Below are 22224 nucleotides of genomic sequence, written 5' to 3'. Positions count from 1 at the left end.
CTGGGGAGGGCGCTGGGGGGGGAAGGATCCTAGTAGAGCCTGGGACTGGATGGGGGAGCCAAGGGGATGCTTATTTATTTATAAAATATTTTACCAGGAAGTAATACATTGAGAGTTACCTCTCGTTTTCAAGTATGTCCTGGGCACAGAGTTAAGACAAATAATACATGGTTACAAATACAGTTACATAAATGAACAGGGTATACATTATATACAAGACATTGCATGCACAGTTAAACAAAATATATGTTATAGGCGTATGTAACAGTTACAGACCAGATTAAAATGTGAGACAGCCTTAGATTTGAAAGAACTTAAACTGGTGGTGGATGTGAGAGTCTCTGGAAGGTTGTTCCAGTTTTGGGGTGCACGGTAAGAGAAGGAGGAACGTCCGGATACTTTGTTGAGCCTTGGGACCATGAACAGTCTTTTGGAGCCTGATCTCAGGTGATAAGTGCTGCATGTGGTAGGGGTGAGGAGCTTGTTCAGATAGCTGGGTAGCATGCCCATAAAGAATTTAAAGGCAAGACAGGAAAGGTGAACTTTGCGCCTAGACTCTAGTGATGACCAATCTAGTTCTTTGAGGTATCCCTGAGCTGGTAGAGTGTAATAAGGTCAGTTGTAACCCATGGAAGATGGGCCCCCGTACCCTTATTTTGCGTAGTGGAGCATGGGTATCGCAGAGTTTTAAGAACTCGGATTGTAAATAGTCGAGTGCAGAATCAGGGTCGGGAATTAAATCTATTCTGTGCCATGGGCAGTTGGTAAGGTCATCCAGAAACTGTTGTGGGTTAAAGTTTTTAAATGTTCTAGTGAGGAGAACTTTAGGGCTTGAATGGAGCGTGGGATGCTGGTAGGGGCCTGGGGACGGTGGGGGGGGACTCGGGGAGAGTGCCGGTTAATGCCCGGCCCCCTAATGCAGGCGGAGCCGAGTGGATGACGGAGGGGGTGGCTGGGGACGGTTGGGGGGAGGGTGGCTGGGGACGGTTGGGGGGGGAGGGTGGCTGGGGACTCGGGGAGAGTGCGGGTTAAGGCCCGGCCGCCCGGGCCCCTACTGCAGGCAGAGCAAAAATTACGGCCACTTTTTTTTTTACACCAACCACATCAGACCCCCCCGTTGGCGGCCCTGATTATTATTATAATTATTATTATTTCTTAATGTAAAATATAATGAAATAGTCAAATATGCAGTGTCTAGTGATCTAAATCTGCAAAATGTGCGGCTTTGAAAACAATGGACCTCTCCTCCCCAGAGCCCAGTGCAGTGTAAAATAATACCATGGTAACTTCCGAAGCTAGAGATGAATTATGATTTTTAATACTACAAAAAGAGGGGGGTGAAATACTAACATTATACAAATTAAAACTCATAGAGGGATTGCTGCGTTAAAAAAATATATATGTTATGGTAAGATCGATTAGCCCTGCTGATGTATGGTATGGAAATAGGCACTAAACATTTACCACAATCTATCATTTCTTTTCATAATGTTATTTATTTAAGGTATTTTTAAGAGCTTTATTTCCAATTCTAACGGCAGAACACATGACATAGCAAGGAATATAATGTAATATAATATCAGGGGGCCTATCTAACTGGGGAAGGAATACAGAAGACATTGTGAAGGTGCATTGATCAGCACTAAATAATAAAGGTATTTTAGAACATCGCAATAGTCAATGTAAAAAAAAGGGCTTTTATATGTCTATATATTTCCTTTGCAATGCAGCACTGGCAGGTAGTGGCTTCATTTTTCTCCAGTACAGAAAAGTACCATATATATCATAATGGATGATCTGTTTAGTAGGTTTTTGAAATTTAGGACAAAAATCCAGGCGGCAAATAGTATGATGATAAATAATTAAAAACCGGTTATACAATGCGCATCGCGTTTGTGAGGTTCTACATGGCTTTTCTAAGGAAAGGAAAGAGTGACACACGGTGTGCTCATTTGCATGTCTTTACCCAGAATCCCCAGCTGCAGTGGAAGCATTATATGTTAGGCGATCATGGCGAAAGGCAGGGTTGCAGACCTGTCTGAGACATGTGAATGTGCTCTCAAGTGATATTATTATGTGCTAAGGAAACTATGGAATAGTTGCAGTGACCATTAGTGTAATCAAACAATTTCTAGAAAACGGCAGTGATTGTCATTTATAAGAGCCCTGTGAATACGATTTTATTTTCTAGAATGGAAAATCACTGCAGAATTTTCCTGCGACGTGTATGATTGAAAACAAAAAAGTCATTAGAATGAGTTAATGTTTCTGGTTGACGTGAAACTGTTTAAAACCAGAGACATAACATAAAACACAGACAAAGCTCAGTGCACATCCAGAAAAACTTATATACGGTACAGTGCCTAAATATACATGTATAAATAACTAATAAATAAAATGGTCTTTTAGTTGAACATTTTGGCCAAATTGTTGTAAGCCCTTGAGCCAAACTTCACGGCAGACCACGTTCAAGGGTCCCTACACTAATATAAATTCTTAATAACCTGTGCATTGCCAGGAAGAATGATTTATAATAAATCTGTCAATATGAGTTGCAAAAGTTCTAAGTCTGATTGAAGCTTTTATTAACCTGTACATTACCAGGAAAAGCACTCTGTAATAGATTTGTCACAATCACACTGCAGATGCCATGGAGTGAGCTTTTAACCATTCTTCCTGGCAATGCACAGGTTATTAAGAATTTATATTAGTGTAGGGACCCTTGAACGTGGTGTGCCGTGAAGTTTGGCTCAAGGGCTTACAACAATTTGGCCAAAATGTTCAACTAAAAGACCATTTTATTTATTAGTTATTTATACATGTATATTTAGGCACTGTACCGTATATAAGTTTTTCTGGATGTGCACTGAGCTTTGTCTGTGTTTTATGTTATGTCTCTGGTTTTAAATATAAATTGCCATGCTCAGTAGCACTCCTCTGTGAAACTTATATGCTTATATATATGTTGTGGGTATTTTGGGGGTTCAATTTGAGCTTGTAGGTGTTCTGTATGTTTTATAATTCTTGTGCAGCTAGTCTTGGCTGTTCTGGAGGGTGGCAACCTCCTATCAATTGAAGCTCACTCCCTCCCACATTTAAATGGTTAAAAGCTCACTCCATGGCATCTCCAACTATCAGGGGAACTTGCCTGCATGCAGTGTGATTGTGACAAATCTATTACAGAGTGCTTTTCCTGGTAATGTACAGGTTAATAAAAGCTTCAATCAGACTTAGAACTTTTGCAACTCATATTGACAGATTTATTAAAAATCATTCTTCCTGGCAATGCACAGGTTATTAAGAATTTATATTAGTGTAGGGACCCTTGAACGTGGTCTGCCGTGAAGTTTGGCTCAAGGGCTTACAACAATTTGGCCAAAATGTTCAACTAAAAGACCATTTTATTTATTAGTTATTTATACATGTATATTTAGGCACTGTACCGTATATAAGTTTTTCTGGATGTGCACTGAGCTTTGTCTGTGTTTTATGTTATGTCTCTGGTTTTAAATATAAATTGCCATGCTCAGTAGCACTCCTCTGTGAAACTTATATGCTTATATATATGTTGTGGGTATTTTGGGGGTTCAATTTGAGCTTGTAGGTGTTCTGTATGTTTTGACGTGAAACTGTGCCTTTAAGTAACAGTAAACATTTGTCTCTTTGGCGTACATTGAAGGGTGTATCCCTGGAGGGGACGTGCAGGCAGTGCACTGCTTTGAGGCGCATATAGAAAAAAGATACGACGGTGGCAGGAGCAGGTGCAATAAAAATAAGCTTCTTTATAGAGGAACAAGACAAACAGGGTTCACATGACGCTGTAGAGGTACGCTAACATGTTTCGGGCTCCCAGCCCTTTGCTGGCGTATATACAGTATGTTTGATTGATGCAAACATGTAGCATTATGATGTTCTCCCTGTTTCCTTTCAGCATACACTTTTCTTTTCGTTATCATGACGACAATAACTTCAGCAAGCGGAAGAAGAGAAGTCATAACTCTCAGGAGAGCAGAATCTCTGGATGTTCATGGGATCGCCAACCTTCAGACAATATTCACGGAGAGAATATTCGGGAAGGTCAATGTCATCTATTTACTGTACGTATATTCCCAGAAATAGCCAGTAAACATAGTAAGGTGCTAGCTGAACAGATATATGAATGTTGGGAATACATTTAGCATTGTATCTTCTTTCTGTAGAATAATGTTGTTGCGTTTCATCACGACGTTGCATCCCGTTGGAATGGGAGTTATAGAGATGTGTGAACTTGTCGCAGTTATATGAGAACCAGAGAAGGAATCCCTATAGATGCACTCACTAATTGTCAATGATCAAAAATAATAAGATTTCTATTGATAGTAGAAAACATAAACTATATAAAACCTCAATGGTTGCGCAGATGTTAGACAGCCAATAGATGTAATATCAAGGGGATATTAGAGCAAGTGCTGCTGAATGTGTCTCCTAAATGACCATACACCATACATTCTAATATAAGAGCCATCTCACCACAATACTATATCTGGTGTATGGTCATTTAGGAGACACATTCAGCAGCACTTGCTCTATTATCCCCTTGATATTACATCTATTGGCTGTCTAAGATCTGCGCTACCATTGAGGTTTTATATAGTTTAATGTTTTCTACTATCAATAAAAATCTTATTATTTTTGATCATTGACAATTAGTGAGTGCATCTATAGGGATTCCTTCTCTGTTTCTCATATACAGTATCTACTTTCTATCCCTGACAGCACCACTCCCTGTTTCTATCCCCTATGTAAGCAGCTGAGCAGGGCTTTCCAATCTCTCTCCCCGCTTCCCTCCCTATTAGTAACTTGTCGCAGTTACCTGTGAGCGAGTTTCCACAATTGTTTTTATAATGACATTAATAAGGGGAACATTTGAGCGATGGGCATTTGTCAATTTGCAGGTTTGAAAGGAAATGCTTACATCTTGATTTTGGCGATATTAATATTTGTGAAATCAACAAATATTCTCCATTTATTTTTCTGTGCTGGAGTCGGGGTCAATGTGGGCTCTGAGTAAGATTTTCGCGATTGGTGTTTTTTGTTGTTGCAAAGTTACATATATTCATGGCTTTTTCAACAGTAACAAATGTTCAAAATGTACAATGCTCACAAGCTTGCCCAGAGGTTTTCCCCATCTCGGAGGGCTGGGAAGTTTCAACTTTCTGACACATAAGGGCTAATTCAATATCTTCCAAAGCGTTGCGATTGGCGGGAAATCCCTGTTGATTTGAATCTGTTTTTATGGCTGATTTGCGGTTGAATCGGCCCACTTTGGGGTATATTGTATTTGCTGTATTATTTCTTACAGTAGTTCTGACGATGAGGCCCAGAGCCAATTGCAGAAACCATTTCAGATAACGTAGAAACAATCCTTCAGTAAGATTATCTGATTCTGAAAGTATCACAATCAAACTTTAAGAGGAGTACGCTTTCCTGACTTGGAATATTTGCAGCAAATAATCCAGGGTGATGGCATGATCGGAAAACGAATTACTGTACCACCAAAAAGATAATGTGCTCAGAAATGAAGTAAAGCAGGGTGATTAGCCGTGTTGGTCTTTTCTTCCATGGGGAAAAGTAACAAAGGATGCAGGAGGTTGTGTGATACCTGTTATTAGAACAGCACACAAGGCTGCGCTTATAGTGCCGGCTACAGCTACGGCTACGGATGACGTCTCCCGTCTCCGTAGGCCAAACGAAAGTTGTAATTTGAGTTTGGGAGAAGTCTCTAGCTACAAGGGGAGTGACAGAAGGCAGAGGGGCGGGGACAAGTGCAAGGGGGAAGGTTGAAATGGAGAGGAGTTGCAATTTCTGTTTGTATGCTGAATTTACAGTACTTTTACTTTAAGTTACGGGAGAATTTACTATTTTAAAGTTGTTCATATAGTGTGTTTCACTTGACAGACACACACACACACACACACACACACACACACACACACACACACACACACACACACACACACACACACACACACACACACACACACACACACACACACACACAATCAGAGCCGCCAACAGAAATCATGGGGCCCAATACAAATGAAAGGAGCAGGCCCCCCCCCCCCCAACCCATAGCGCACCTACCATGGAAAAACAAATGTTAGCGTACAACTTTTACTTAACCCCCCAATATATATAAAAATACATCCCACCCCTTTCCCCCATACATATAAAAATACACCCCACCCCCCCAATACATATAAAATAACACCCCACCCCTTTCCCCCATACATATAAAAATACACCCCACCCCCCCAATACATATAAAATAACACCCCACCCCTTTCCCCCATACATATAAAAATCCACCCCACCCCCCCAATACATATAAAAATACACCCCACCCCTTTCCCCCATACATATAAAAATACAACCCCAATAATAAAACGCTGCACCCGGTGCCGGGTCGGCAGCGGCGGAAGTCAGCTGGGCTAAGCTTCCGCCTCGCCGGCGTGAGAGGGAGGCCCGGCGCACACACGAGCAGCCATTGTGGGACTGAGAGGTGGCTGCAGCGGGGCAGGGCCGGCAGCAACTGCTGTGACCTGCAGCCGGGCCCCTGCCACCACCAGCCCCCAGCAGTCGCTCCAACCGCCGGGCTACCGCCACCCACCGCCCCCCCGCAGTTCCGCCAGCCGACGGGTCCCCAAAACCACCCCCCCGCAGTCCTGCAAGCTGCTGGGCCCCGCCACCGCCCTCCCCATCGCCAGCCACCGCCACCCTCACCCACCACCACACCGCCCTCCTCCCTGCAGCCACCGGCCCGACCTGTGATAATCCCCAAGGCAAGCCTGATTTGTATATGTATTGGAGGTGTATTTTATATATGTATTGGGGGGGAGTGGGGTATATTTGTAGATGTATTGGGGGGTGGGGTGTGTTTTTGTATGTATTGGGGGATTAAGTAAAAGTTACGCGCTAAAAAAATATTTCCGTGGTAGGTGCGCTATGGGTTGTGGGGGGGTCTGCTCCTTTCATTTGTCCTGGCCCCCTGATTTCTGTTGGCGTCCCTGATCTCACACACACAATCACACTCCCACACACAATCACAATCACACACAATCCCACACACACACACACAATCCCACACACACACACACAATCCCCCCCCACACACACAATACCCCCCCACACACAATCACACACACACACACACACACACACACACACACACACACACACACACACACACACACACACACACACACACACACACACACACACACACACACACACACAATCTCATACACAATCCCACACACACAATCCCCCCCACAAACACACACAATCACTCAATCACTCAAACACACACAATCCCCCCCCACACACACAATCACTCACACACACAATCACACACACACTCCCACACACACACACACACACACACACACACAATCCCACACACACACAATCCCCCTCCCACACCCACACCCACACATAATCACACACACACTCACAATCCCACACACACAAAATCCCCCCTCACACACACACACACACACACAATCCCACACACACACAATCCCCCCCCCCTCTCCCTGCACTCACACACAGACACATTTCCCCTCTCCCTGCATCAGATCAGAAGCTATCTGATTAGTTACAGCCTGTCACATGAGGAGACTGTCTCTGTAAAAATCAAATTCTACTGACTACAGATATTCATGTCGCTCCGTCGCTCCGTCGCTCCGTCGTCGTCGCCCCTACTATAAGCGCATGCTACAGATTCAATGCATTTGTTTTGAAGCGACGTTGCGTCGCTGTCGCCGGCACTATAAGCGCAGCCGGTTGAAGAAAAGGAAATTTCACTAGCAACAAAGGAAAGGGTTCTTTACAGTAAGGGCAGTTAAACATGTGGTTGAGATGTTACAAGTTTTCAAACCTCTCAGTGTTCTTTCTCAGGTACATCTGAAATTATCTGACATCAAAGGGTCCCTGAGCTCTGAACATTTCTATGATTACTAGCTCCCTTTTTGGCTCTAGTGAGACCTAAACTTTAGTAAAGCGAAGAAGTTGTGTTTCATAATTAGGTAATCATTCTTGCACACCCTGTTTAAATTGCAGGACTGAATCTCAGTTGCCTCTTATCTATACCCAAAATATACACAGCCCATATAAATAAAGTTGCATGTTTTCTGTCCACTATGTATGTATTCAGTATGACAGTTGATGCTGTTGCAAAGGTGAGGTCTTATGTACAGATGTCTGTGAATAATTCAGTTTGTGCTGGAACAAGCTCTTTGAGCACATGGTATACTAGAACTGAACTGTAAAAACTATATTCTTAGTGAGTTGTTTTCCAACCAAAGACTTCTCCTTGGAATTACACCCTTTTCAAAAGATATGATGAACACACAAAAAACACACAGAATCCATTGATGGATCCCTTTTTCCCCCCAGATCTTTGTACAGGGCCTATTTCAAGTTGTATTCAGGGTTTCTTAGCGTTAGTGGCTGTGCACGCTCATTATCACTCTCCGTCCACTTCCAAACATAAAGTAATTCCGGCATCAATCCTCTTTCCTCGTTAATGGTATCAACCTCAACTTCCAATTTGCTTAGGGAAAAATCTAACCTGGCCGTGACCGTCAGTAATAAGGAAAACAATGTGATTGCCCATGCTGCGTTCCTGGACTTCCCCAGCTGGAACGTCGTGGATCGGGGACAGTGGGAAGAATGGCTGCACAACAATGTGGAAGATAGCAACATGTGCACAGTGAGTAATAACACCTGCAGGTGACCAGTCTCACTTGGGAGCATGATATTTCTCCACTAAATACCCTGCCCGCTTGTCTTATGTGCAGTAACCAGATAGACTTAGTTTAATGCCTTCTCAGTGGAATGCCTTGTTTAACTCCTTCCTCGCGAGAGAAAACAATATTGACCGCCAAATTGGGCCTGTTCTAAAATAAAATCTACTTATATTCAAATATATATTAAAGAAAAATCCAACTATGTATATTCAAATAAAAAGTAGCACGTGGTGTATATGTTTTTAGAAGATCTTTTTTGTTTTTAATGTTGTAACAATGTCATGAAGAAAAACAATATGAATAGAGAGCCATGGGTAACGTACATAAGAGGCGGCACCGTGTAATTTAAACAAAGAAGAAATAGGTGGTACCTTACACCTGAAAGGCTAAGTAAAATGCATTCAGGGCATTTGGCGGGAGTGTGGATAGAAGCGCTCATTATTATCACATACTGTATGGTGGCCGTATCCAAAAAGTCCAATCCATGTGGAAGGCAGTTCGTCTTCTGACAGAACATGCAACGGGATTTTTTTAAACTTTGTTTCATACAAATACATCTGTATTTTTGCTCAATAGACCTTTCCCAGAGGTTACTAGATATACAGATACCATGCTAATGCATATTCTTTTATTTAAACTTTTGTGTTTTGTTGGTTTTTAAAAAAATAATAATAAGGGATCCAAAAATATAAAAGGGGTAGGATAGTGGTGGATAATGCATATTCTTAATTGAGCGAGATCAGCGATAGCCAGCGCTTAGATGTGGATTCTTCCTCCTTCTCTTTCGCTTATCAAAAAAAAAAAAAAAAAAAATCAAACCTCAGAGACAAACTTAATGGAAAAAGTATCGAGTATATTTTATAACACTCCGCATAAATAAAATAAAGTGTGGAACATGTGGTTGATGTACATTGCTCACAATGTCAATAATTCTTGACCGATTGTATAAAATATACTCTGCTACTTGACCGCTAAGGCTGCGGCCCCGCTCGCGCTGAGCGCGCTCATGCTTAGAGCATGAGCGCTGGGTGTCCTGCAACTTGCGGACGCGCGAGCGGGGAGGAGGAGGGGAGGGCGCAATTGCGGGCTATCGGGCAAGCGGGAAAGTATAAAAAGTTTATTTACAAAAGCGCCGAGCGTGTGTGCCCGCGCGCATCGCGTGAGCATGCATATATATATATATATATGCATGTAACTGCTCCTAGCGCCGCCCGCTCAGCGCGAGCGGGGCCGCAGCCTTACTCTGTATATGTCCTTGCCCAGGCCCTAACCCTCTCCATCCATTACCCCCCCTGTTTTCTTTTTCTGTACCCTTTTCTCACCCACACATATTTCGTTATGAAAAGCGTCAAATAAAATAATAGATACCAAAAAAAAAAACCCCAATATGCAGTAATATAAGCCGTTAACAATTCATAGACTCAAAGCTATGTAAGAGAGTCAAAATAGCTGAAACCCTCACCCGGCAGTAAATATACTGTACATGGAAAGATCATTCCTGGATTTATAGCCAACATTCATCTCGTTGGTTAATTTTCCGTGTTGTCGCCCTCGGGTAACACATATCTCAATTTTCTTAGCAATACCCATTCTATTCCCTTGAAGATTTTCTTAACAAGATTTCCGTTATTTAGGGATAGAGCTTGAATGCATTTCCAATTTAACCCTTTGAGTGCTGTAGGGGGTCATGAATGGTGCCCGAGTGCCACGACCCCTTCAGCACAGTGCGATCACATGACTGCGGGAGCCATTTTGCAGGGAACGGAAGATCGCGTCTTGTACTCTATGGGAAAGTAGGACCCGATCTAAGAGGCAAAAAAAAAACCTCAATTGGGCATGATGTAGTCACTACGTCATGGGGCTTCTGGAGGGCCAGTACCCATGACACAGTGACTACATACTGGGGCACCCAAAGGGTTAAACAAATAATGTACGTCCCTTTTCTGGGTCAGAAAAGGCTTCCCTTCTACCATGATATATTAATGATAACATTTCAGACTAACTCATTCATCAAGGGGGGGCAAGGTTTAGCCTAGTTTCATAAGATTGCATCTGGGGGAAAATGAAGATATAAACAAGTTTACATAAATGTACTGTGGTACAGATGATGCGTTTTTAGTCCCGAAATGGTAAAAGTTACAAGTGTATCTTTCCCAAAGGACACTAGAGGGAGCATTTATCTACATCCTCTATGGTCTACAAACCATTTGTGAGATGATCAAGTTATACTTGGATGGAAAGGTCTTCGCAAGCACTTTCAAATCCTGAAATGATGACAAGGTACTTAAAGCAGCAATCCATGCACTTTAAAAAAAAGAGCTGAACCCCATTCATTTCAGCTTCGGGGACCCCCTGCTTCAAGAGATACTTACCTCTGTAGTAGGTGCCGGTAGCTGCTCTGCTACCAGGAACCATGTTATGCCGGAGTGTTAATGCTCCGGTGACCTGCGGGCCATATCATTAGGTTTGGCTTCCTATTGGCCCGTGTGACACGGGAGCTTTAAACTTTAAAGCCCAGCTAGCCGAGTGGAGCGACTACCGGCACCTACTAAGGAGGTAAGTAGTCCGGAAGCAGGGGGCCCCCGGAGCTGAAATTAACGGGGTTCAGCTTTGGAGACCCCTTACTTCAAACCTGGTTAAAAAAAAATATATATATATTTTATTTTTTTAATAAAAACTGCTTGGATTGCTCGTTTAATCACTATTAAATTCTTTACTCTGCAGGCAGATCATTCAAAATATGTATCACCTGCAGTTCACTTGCGTTGTGCACGGGCAGTGCTTGCCATCTACATTTCACATAGTGTAAGGTTTCCAGTATCAAAATCCCGGGGGTGTTCCTAGTGATGTCACAGAGCTGGTTCGCCCTCATTGGGTGAACCGCTCACGTGACCTGTCTGTCGCACTGAGAAATCAGTTTAACTGATTTCTCACGTAACGCGCGCACCCTCCTGCTTCCGCGCCGCACGCAGCATGGACGCGAACACTGCCTTAAGGCAGTTGGTTTGCTCAGCACACGGTCTGCAGTACCATGGCCCCAGCCTAAATCGCGATCTGAGTTATTTTGCTCTACAAGACTCCCTGGCAACCCTAATGTGGCAATTTACTAGCCTGTCTTTATTCTATTTGTACATCAATGTCTGCATTGTGCACAATGTCAACACCATTTCTGCAAATAATGCTACTTATCGAAGGATGTGTATCAGGAAGCCTACCCCTAAACACTACCTACCAACTTTCCATATTTTCTTTCACGAGTACTTCTGCTAAAGCATTGAAATCTCACTAAAGTATTCAATGACCAGGAAACAGCAGTACCCTTTTCAGGCGAGACCTGAGATGCATTGTATGCAATATAGTGCTACATGTTATTGACTCCTCTGGGAGTAATGGGCTTTTAAACAGAGGGATAAGTAAGCGACAAGAAGAGGTCAAAGCATTCAATAGGAAACAAAACACACACGTCTCATAAAATGAACCCACTTCATTCATTACCTCATGTCTTAAACATCCAGAAAAAGACCCACTGCTTGCACAATTTGTCTCATACATAAATTGCTGTTACCTGGACCTGTATACTCATTAGGCAGAATATTAAAGAAAATGCCCCAGCATGCAGCACTTTGTGATATGCGCAGCCTGTATAATGGCTCTTACTGTATTCTTTGTGTGATAAGGACCCTTGTGAAATATTTTACCACCACAGCCCATTGTGAGCACACAACTGCTGAACCGTATGATATTAATTATCTCTGTTCACTCCCTGCTTTAATAACATTCAAAGCTTAGAAAAAAAGGTTAAAGTAACCCTTACATACTGTATGATGAGTTGATTTTATGTGGCACCTTGGAGGGGTGTAACTTTTTTTTTCTCTTTATGTTAAATAGAACAAATCTGGGATTGTTGCAAGTATATGATCATACTCAGAAAATGATTTATATTCCTATTTTTATGTTCACGAAGGGGTATCAAAAGATAAAACTATGTAGTCATTATTGGACAGACCATAAAGTTCTAGTACATTAAGGGTCATATTTACTATGCAGTCTTCTTGCTATAAGACCAGGCGTAGAAGAAAAAGTTGACAGCACACAGACACAGGGTGAAAATAATGAAAAAACTGATTTCTTAAAAAAAATAGTAAAAAAACACAGAGGTCTAAAACTCTCCTACGCGTTTCGTGCCTTTTGGCACTTTCTTGCCATAAGACGACACCTGGCAGTGGAAGACACCTTTATAGCCTATTCAAGTCCATGGACTATAAGATGTCTTCCAATGCAGAATAGGCTGTTTAGTAAACGTGGACCAAAATCCCTTTATAGCTAAATCAAGATGAAATAATTCACAGGCGACAACTTGGATATCGGAAAACTGAGCTCTATTTCAGCATGTTGAAAAATAAATATTCCAAAAAGTAGTCACCGTTTTATTATTATTGTTTAGTAGAAAGAGAGGGGGAAAAAAGATGAATATAAAGCTTTAATGTTTAAAACAAGGACATTTCTTAAATAGAAAGAGCCACAATTAATCTAGTCAGGGTATAATATAAGTCAGGGCTAGTTTAACACACAGGACATATAAATGTAAGGCCTATTTTGTGCTGTTTGGTCTCTGCTGTTTAAATTAGTAGAGACTTTTTTTATATACATATCCAGATGCAAGAATGGTCAGAGGTGATACCAGCCATTTCATGGCTTTATGCAGTCATGTTGTTGCCTACCCAGCCACATATCTGTCTCCAAACCTCTCTCACCAACTCCCCAAAGAATTAACAGACACTTGCTTTGTCAATGTTTAAACAGGTACAGCATACTGTACAACCACATTCATGATGCTGATCAGCAATACAAAAGGCTGAACGGAGTTAAGAAACATCGTTTTGTGCATAACACCACCACCCTTTCATTTTTGTAGTGGAAGTCTTAGGGCCTTATTCTAAAGCCCCCTCCTGCCTTAAACCTTTCTCACTGACTGCCCCACTCCTCTGGAATGCCCTTCCCCTCAATACCCGACTTGCACCCTCTCTATCCACCTTTAAGACCCACCTTAAAACACACCTGCTTAACGCAGCATATGAGTAGCACTGTGGCTAATACTATACACCTGATACATAAAGCTAGGCCCCTGCAGACGCACTTACCAGTATTCCCTCCTACTGTATCTGTATGTTCCTCCTACCAATTAGATTGTAGGCTCTTCAGAGCAGGGACTTCTTTTCCTAAATGTTTCTTTTATGTCTGAAGCACTCATTCCCATGATCTGTTATTTGTATTATTTGTTATTTATATGACTGTGATGTGTCTTACTACTGTGAAGTGCTATGTACATTAATGGCGCTATATAAATAAAGATATATAGTACATACATACCTGCTGAAGCGACCCTTTGGCCCATTTTCGTCTGAAAAAGAATCCCTATTAAAGTCTATGGGGATTTGTAGTTAAAGATGCATTAACTTCCATTTACTTGAATACAAATTACTGCGTCACTGCTTCACTATGTTGAATAGGGATCTTAGAGTTAGCTTTCTCCATGGAATCACCAGAAACAGAGCAGATATAGACAATTAGGCAGCTGTTGACCGGCTGAGGGAAATCCTTCTGTTTGCAGAGCACTTACCACATGAGCTCTTAGTGCTCAGTCTGTGTTTCACATTCTTCAGTTGTACACTATGCTTCTCTCTGAGATACCACTAGTAGTCCTAGTTTGGCAAGGCTGTTAATAGAAGACCCAATGAATTCACATCTGCATTCAATTGAAAGCTTCCTTTACCAGGGAACTGTCTAAATCATATATATGACCGTCTGCTAATTATAACATAGTCAATAAATAATGAATTCAATAATTCAATTCAATAAAGTCTCAAGTGGTCATTTGAGCTGTTATCGTCCGAAAACACCATTATACTTCCATGTAGTACCAAATGGGTGAAAGGGAGTAGGTGGACCTTTTATTAGACTAACAAGTGGTTGATACTGTATGTTACAAGCTTTCAAACCTCACAGGGTCCTTCAACCTGAGAGGTTCGAAAGCATGTAACATATCAACTATTGTTGGTCCAATAAAAAGGTACCATCCCACCTTCTCCCTCTCCCTCCTTTGATACTACATGGAAGAAAGGACCAAGATGGCTACCCACCCTTCTTTGCTTTTTATACTTCAATGGAAGTTCTCAGCCGATTACTGTTTGAACGACCGCTTCGAGCTAGATTGAATTATCCCCCCCCATATATGTTTTTTAACGGCTGCATCCACTGGTCTCCCAAAAATACTTTGCTGAAGAGTGTGTTGGTGCCAGATAAATGATGATAAATAACGATAACAGTAATAAAAACAAGATATGAATTATACAGGGGCATACCACTGTGGTTTATCCATAATACACTTACTGTTAATAACTCCAGCCTTGCTGGATAATGTGTTTTTATCGCTATGGAACATTCATTCTTTTTCAAATAGGCACCGTGCTCTGTTAAAATGTATTACCTGCATAAATTGTATTTCCACATGTCTTGTATTCATGATTGTACCTTTGCTTCCAGCCTCTGAACACATTGTTTATGCATCTTTTTGTGGCCAAAGATGAATATTCCTTGCACTGTATTAAGGAGATCGCCAGGTGAGTTGATTGACTGATTTGACATGTTTTCCCCATTGTTTTATACATGAACCTGCACTGGCTCCAAAAAAAAAGAGCATATTGTAATTTATAAATAAGGCATATTAGCCCTTGCAATTGCTAGACAATATCTAACTGTTTTTTAATTTGTTATTGCATATCGCGTAAAGTAGATGCAATGGACATAACAATATTTTCCTATAAAGTGCTCTCTGTTTTGTCTGGAAAGCGTATCTACAGTAAATACTTGGGCAATATGCAGTTATTCTGTCATGTCGCCCGTGTGTTAATCCTCCTTATCTGCGACAGTTGTTTTACAGCATGTGCCAATGTGTGGCAGGCCCCTCTAGAGCAGAAAGAGACTACAGGCATACCTCAGTTTAAGGACACTCACTTTAAGTGCGCCTGTCAGCACTTCCTGAACAGCAATACCGGCTCCCTACCTGTACCGAAGCTGTGCGCAAGCGGGGAGACTATAGAGCCGGTTACAAATGCGTTATTGCACATATATGACGATTGCAGTACAGTTCATGCATCGATAAGTGGAAAAAAGGTGGTGCTTCCCTTTAACTACATTTTCGCTGTACATACATGCTCTGGACCCATTGCGCACGTTAATGCGGGGTACGTCTGTATTGCAAAAGGCTTTTTTGAATAGTAACTAGGGATGGGCAAAGATTTCTCTGAAGTTCTAATTCTCTGCGACAAAGGCGACTTCACCCGAGTTTGAAAAAAAAGTTGCTATATACAGTATATGTGTGTATATATATATATATATATATATATATATATATATATATATATATATACACACAGTGGTTGACAAATCACCAAAAAATCTACTCGCCACTCAAAAAAATCTACTCGCCACCTAGTACCAAACGTGTGCTGCTTGGGCCAATATTTACTCGCCCGGGGGTTAAATCCACTCGCCTGGGGCGAGCAAATGTATAGGTTTGTCGAACACTGTATATATATATAAGTTATCCTTGCTTCATTCATTGTAACATCGCCGGAAGAAGAGATCAGTGAATCTCGAAAGCTCGCACAAATAAAAGCATTTCATTAGCCACAGAACGGTATCATCTATTTATTTTTTGATTATTGAAGCTCGGCTAACACGGTACTGATACCTCTACATGAATATATATATATATATATATATATATATATATATATATATATATATATATATATATATATATATATATATATATATATATATATATATATATATATATATATATATATATATATATGTATATATATATGTATATATATATGTTAAACACACAAACCCAGCAAGCTCAAATGCCCACACCCTCCTAATCATGACTATATGTAATGCCACATAGAGTGCAACTGGGCTGTGGCACATGAATATAGGAAAACACAGGGGGTGCCCAGTGCTACATCCAAATGACAAAACATACATGGTAATAATTACAAGAAATGATGCTTCAGTACTAATAACAATGCTAATGCTAATAATAAAATATGTTTTTTTAGTTAGAAATTTTGGCCAAAACATCATAAGCTTGCACACCAAACGTCAAGGTAACCTAATAATAATAATAAACCATATTTTATTATTAGCATTAGCATTGTTATTAGTACTGAAGCATCATTTCTTGTAATTATTACCATGTATGTTTTGTCATTTGGATGTAGCACTGGGCACCCCCTGTGTTTTCCTATATATATATATGTGTATATATATATATATATATGTGTGTGTGATAATTTTTGAAAGGCAGGGTTGCAGACCTTTCTAAGACATGTGAATGTGCTCACAAATGATCTTATTATTTGCTATATGCTATACGGTGGAGGTTTCTTGTTGCCTTTTTCACCCACCATAACTTAAAATGTGTATGGTAAATCCTACAGCCTTGACAATTGCAAAGCCAGCCTCACACTGATGAGACCCATAAAGGTCGAAACATGTCTGTGAGTGGTTTTCTCGGCCTTTTGGCTAAGATCAAGTGTAGTGTCTATCCTACCTGTGGCAGGAGTAGGATGGACAGTGGCACACATTTGGTCCTCTGGCCTGGCCGAGAGGTGGAATCCATGGCATCCGGCATGAGAAATTCAGAAGGGGGTTCTTAGTAGAGTTCCTAAACGTAGGTAGCGCACTGTGGGCAAGGTTATGCCCTTCCGCAGCTACAGCACTGGTACGGCGAACAGTTCCCTAGCATCGGACCTTGGATTCTATGGATTTACTTCCCTCATTCCCGTCATCTCTGGGCCTCCTGGCTAAGGGGGGACGACATTTTTTAACGTGCCTGGCCCATCAGGGCTGGGGTGCCCCGGGACAGACACACAGCACTTGGTGTCCTGCTATGGTCACTGTAGCAGGGCACACACTTACACGAAGAACTTACCTTGTGTTTGTATGTGCGGAGGAGACGCAGTGATGCACGGTTAGTCACCATCTCTCTTCGGAGAGAAAATGACCTGGGTGAGTAGGCTCCGGCCGAAAACCAAAGTGTCGGACTTTCTTGCGGGCCTTTTGGCCGAAGAAAGGAAGAGGAGGACGTCCAGAACCCTGATGGAGGAGAGCGTCAAGAAACACTCGGACCTTCCTGGCCATGGGGCTGAAGATCCTTGGGAGCAGTAACAGGACTTGTTCGACTTCGGGAGGACAGTCTCAAGCAAGAGCACCCAAGCGGCTGAAGCGGCTTGAGTTCACGGGGGAGGGAAAAACAAAAAATGCCTGTAAGTGGTTTCTCTGGCTTTACATATAATCCCATGCTGTGCTTAAAAGCTCTGTTAACAGCGAGCATTAGCTTATAATGGTTCCATGTAAAAATGGTTTTCAGGCAAAAGGTGACATGGTGTGCTCATTTGCATGTCACTTCCCAGAACCCCTTGCTGCAGTGGAAGCACAGTATGCTAGGTATGGGGCGCGCAAACTTTTTATTCTGCGCCCCCCCCCCCCCTGCCTGCTCTGCCGGTCGCCCCCCCTCCTTACCTCGCGCGGTGTCAAATGACGCCACAGGGTCGTGTCGCGTCACATCACGTGACCCGCAGCGTCATTTGACGTCACGTTACCGTGGCAACTGTGACATCACATGACCCCGCCGCGTTGCCATGGTAACGCGTCCAGATGCAGGCTGAACCTCGGTAAGTAGAGGTTGCAGAGGCCTTGCGCGGTTCCCCCAGCATTTAATTTAATTTAAATGCCTTCAGGAAGAGTGCAGGACCTCTGCAACTATCCGTGCCCCCCCCAGACAAATCTCCCCCCAGACAAATCTACACTTTTTGTGCGGTTTTTGAATAACAAAAAGGTTTAAACGAACCTTCGCCGGTTTGTGAAGAAACACCTGATTCCATCACTAATGGTAACATAGAGACCCAATGCAACAACGACTAAATATTGAACACAAACAAATAGCCATAAATCGGAATTGTTGTTTTCGTCCGTAAAAAGAATCCTTTTCGGCCTGGGACACATATCGTCAAACAAGTATTTTGCAGGCCATTCAACTAGAGAGAAGTCAAAGTAAGCAAGTTAGTGTATAAAATTAGGATAAACAATTGACAGACAGGCGCACTAAGGGGTATAGACACTTTATTGGTAATACAGGACAGTGGGCAAAAGCATCCACTGATACATTTTAAAACAGAAAAGTAAACAAATAACGTTAAAAATGACCAGTATAAAGTCTGTTTCCTGTCAAAAGGGCACATTAAGATCCTATCTAGATTTGAAGGGCAACTATAAATGTAGTAAATGTAAGATATGTACCAACCTAATGAACAAGAAAGATGTTGTCTCTTTTACCACAAAACGGAGTTTTAAAATCAACCATTTTATAAATTGTTCCACTGCTTATGTAGTGTCTTGTGGGAGCTCACTCTTATAGGGGACGTGTGGAACACCCCCAGACTGAAGGCTGCAAGAGGGATTCCCTACAGTAACAACATTAGCGCGGAGCAACACACTCCTCTAGTGCAGCGTTTCCCAAATGGTGGGTCGCGACCCGGCACCGGGCCACGGCACCAAAATTGCCGGGTCGCAGCGAGGCTGGCCGCCCGGTGTCTCCCGCCCCCCCCCCCCCCCCCCCGCTCAAGTTATAAAAAAAAAAGGCGGCGATTCCCCCCGCGGTCCCGCGCATGCGCAGGGCAAGCAGGGCCCGCTCCCTTCCTCCCCCCCACTCCCAACGTGGGACGGAGGAGGAAGTACCAGCTCCTCTGCGGCCTGCACGTTACGTGGGATGGAGGAGGAAATACCAGCTCCTCTGCGGCCCGCACGTTATGTGGGACGGAGGGGGAAGTACAAGCTCCTACTGCGGCCTGCTTCCCCCCGCGGCCAGCTTCCCGAGCTCACCTCCCGTGGCACCCCCTCCCGAGCCCACCTCCCGTGCCCCCAAGCCCACCTCCCGTCCCGGGCAGCAGGGTATATCGGGGGCAGCAGGGGAAAGCGTCCGGCGGCAAGGTAAGTCACCCCACCCAGTCACTGTCACCCACCCAGTCACTGTAACCTACCCACCCAGTCACTGTCACCCAGTGACTCTCCCACCCAGTCACTGTCACTCACCCACTGTCTCCCACACACCCACCCAGTCACTGCCACCCACCCAAGTGTCCCAGTCCCCCCCCTCCCACCCACCCAGTCCCAGTTCACCCCACCCACCCAGTCCCAGTTCCCCCCTTCCTCCCACCCAGTCCCAGTTCCCCCCTCCCACCCACCCACCCACCCAGTCCCAGTTCCCCCCTCCCACCCACCCACCCAGTCCCAGTTCCCCCCTCCCACCCACCCACCCAGTCCCAGTTCCCCCCCTTCCACCCACCCACCCAGTCCCAGTTCCCCCCCTTCCTCCCACCCAGTCCCCGCCCCCCCTCCAGTCACTCACATCCGTCATTGCCTGTAATTCACTGTTTGTGTCTGAATGCGTATGGGAAGAGCGAGTGTGTGTGTGTATCAGTGGCTGTGTGTGTATCTGTATCAGTGTCTGTGTGTGTATCAGTGTGTGTGTGTATCAGTGGCTGTGTGTTTGTGTTTATCTGTATCAGTGTGTGTGTGTGTGTGTATCAGTATCAGTGTGTGTGTATCAGTGTCTGTGTGTATCAGTGTGTGTGTGTGTGTATCAGTGTCTGTGTGTGTGTATCAGTGTGTGTGTGTAGCAGTGTGTGTGTGTGTAGCAGTGTCTCTCTGTGTGTATCAGTGTGTGTGTGTAGCAGTGTCTCTATGTGGCTGCGTGTGTGTCAGTGGCTGCGTGTTTGTCAGTGGCTGTGTGTGTGTGTGTCAGTGGCTGCGTGTGTGTGTATCAGTGGCTGTGTGTGTGTGTGTGTATCAGTGGCTGTGTGTGTGTGTGTGTGTGTGTGTATCAGTGGCTGTGTGTGAGGTCAGTGGCTGTGTGTGTGTCTGTGTGTGTATCAGTGGCTGTGTGTGTGTGTCTGTGCAGGCCCTATAGGCCAGTATAGGTGATAACATTTTTAGTGGGTCACGAAGGAGAAGTTCAAAAATAACCGGGTCACGGAAAAAAAAGTTTGGGAAACCCTGCTCTAGTGTATAAAATTAGGTTACATATTTGGATGTTTCAGACATATCTGTGAATGATCATGATTACTTACAATTGACTTTTGTTTTTCAGAGTTGTTTTTAATGCAGTTACAGATCTACACTTCATATGTCTCCTAACTCTGCACGATGTAGTTTTAGGTAAGTATGGAGAAAGGCTGTACCTCATGATTGTCTTGGTTTGTAAATGCACAGTCCTTGGAACACAGGCACCTGTAGCCAGACTAAGGCTGGTTCTATAGTGCAGGCGTGTGCTACGCCGTGCGCATGCGCAGCAGTTTTAGTTGGCTGAGGATAGCCAGCCATTCTATGATGATGCCGCGCACGCACGGCAGGGAGCTTGGAGCGGACTGACGAGGGAGAAGATGCAGAAATGAATGATTTCGCGCCGGTGCTGTAATGTCTGTGTGTGTGTGTGTGTGTGTGTGTGTGTGTGTCAAAGTAAAATAAATAAAAAATATTTTTATTACACCATTTTTTTTTATTTTAAGAATATTATTTAATACATAATTCACAATCTCTACATGCACACACATACACAATACATACACACACATACATACACACACAGTACCTTCACTCACAGCATACACACGAAAAGCATGCGGCACGTGCACGCGTGTTCGCACATGGGCGCGCACGGCCGCAAACAGTATAGAACAGCCTTAAGGCTGCGGCCATGGTGACCGCGCGCTCACATCCGTGTGACCTCAACCGCTTTTTAGCTCCAGCGATTGGAGACCATGGTAGACGCGACGGGGAGGCGTGTCGGGGGTGTGGCCATGATGTAATGGGCGGACCGCTCACGTGACCTGGCCGTCGCGCGGTGGAATCAAATTTAACTGATTCCTCGCGCCCACTCGCTCTGTCGCACGCACTCGCAGTCTATGGCTGCGATCATTGCCTTAAGTTATTGTGAACGCGCCGCGCAGGCACACCTCCGCGCCATCTCCCTGACCATGGCCACTGCCTAACTGTTTGCGCTGCCGTGGCAAGCCGTGGAAACCTGACCGCGGCATCACCTGTCAGCGGGAAATCTCTCTGTGTGATGTTCCATTTTGGAAGAGCCGCCCCCCGCCACACTTTTGCAATTAAAGTGTAACTTTAATTGAAAAAAATCCTATTCCTCTAAAATAGCACAAACATTCCTTGTGGATGTTTTGTAACCTACCGAGTAAAGCAGAGGGAAGGAACAGTCCTGATCATAATTAGCATTCAGATACAATAGTAATAAATAATTTTGCTCTTCAGACTATGCAACATTTAGTGACATTACAAATCAATGATG

At 43.4% G+C, this 22224-nt stretch overlaps 1 protein-coding gene across 6 annotated transcripts in view; it reads left to right on the top strand.

The window, feature by feature from the left end:
- CFAP61 (cilia and flagella associated protein 61) overlaps positions 1–22224 on the top strand; it is a 346774-nt gene that overhangs the window by 945 nt on the left and 323605 nt on the right. For 4 of the 6 annotated variants that reach the window (XM_075596251.1, XM_075596248.1, XM_075596247.1 and 1 more), the window contains exons 2-6: positions 3680–3826; positions 3932–4097; positions 8599–8752; positions 15333–15409; positions 21010–21077. In XM_075596251.1, the coding sequence (XP_075452366.1) occupies positions 3955–4097; positions 8599–8752; positions 15333–15409; positions 21010–21077 (442 nt within the window). In that variant the 5' untranslated portion in view covers positions 3680–3826; positions 3932–3954. The remainder of the gene's footprint in view (positions 1–3679; positions 3827–3931; positions 4098–8598; positions 8753–15332; positions 15410–21009; positions 21078–22224) is intronic. The other 2 variants (XM_075596250.1, XM_075596249.1) reach the window with 1 other exon arrangement.

This window comes from Ascaphus truei, chromosome 4, assembly GCF_040206685.1.
Source record: "Ascaphus truei isolate aAscTru1 chromosome 4, aAscTru1.hap1, whole genome shotgun sequence".
In the NCBI taxonomy this organism is placed as follows: Eukaryota; Metazoa; Chordata; class Amphibia; order Anura; family Ascaphidae; genus Ascaphus; species Ascaphus truei.
Note: the sequence above shows the minus strand (reverse complement) of the source record. Positions and strands in the feature narration are given on the sequence as shown.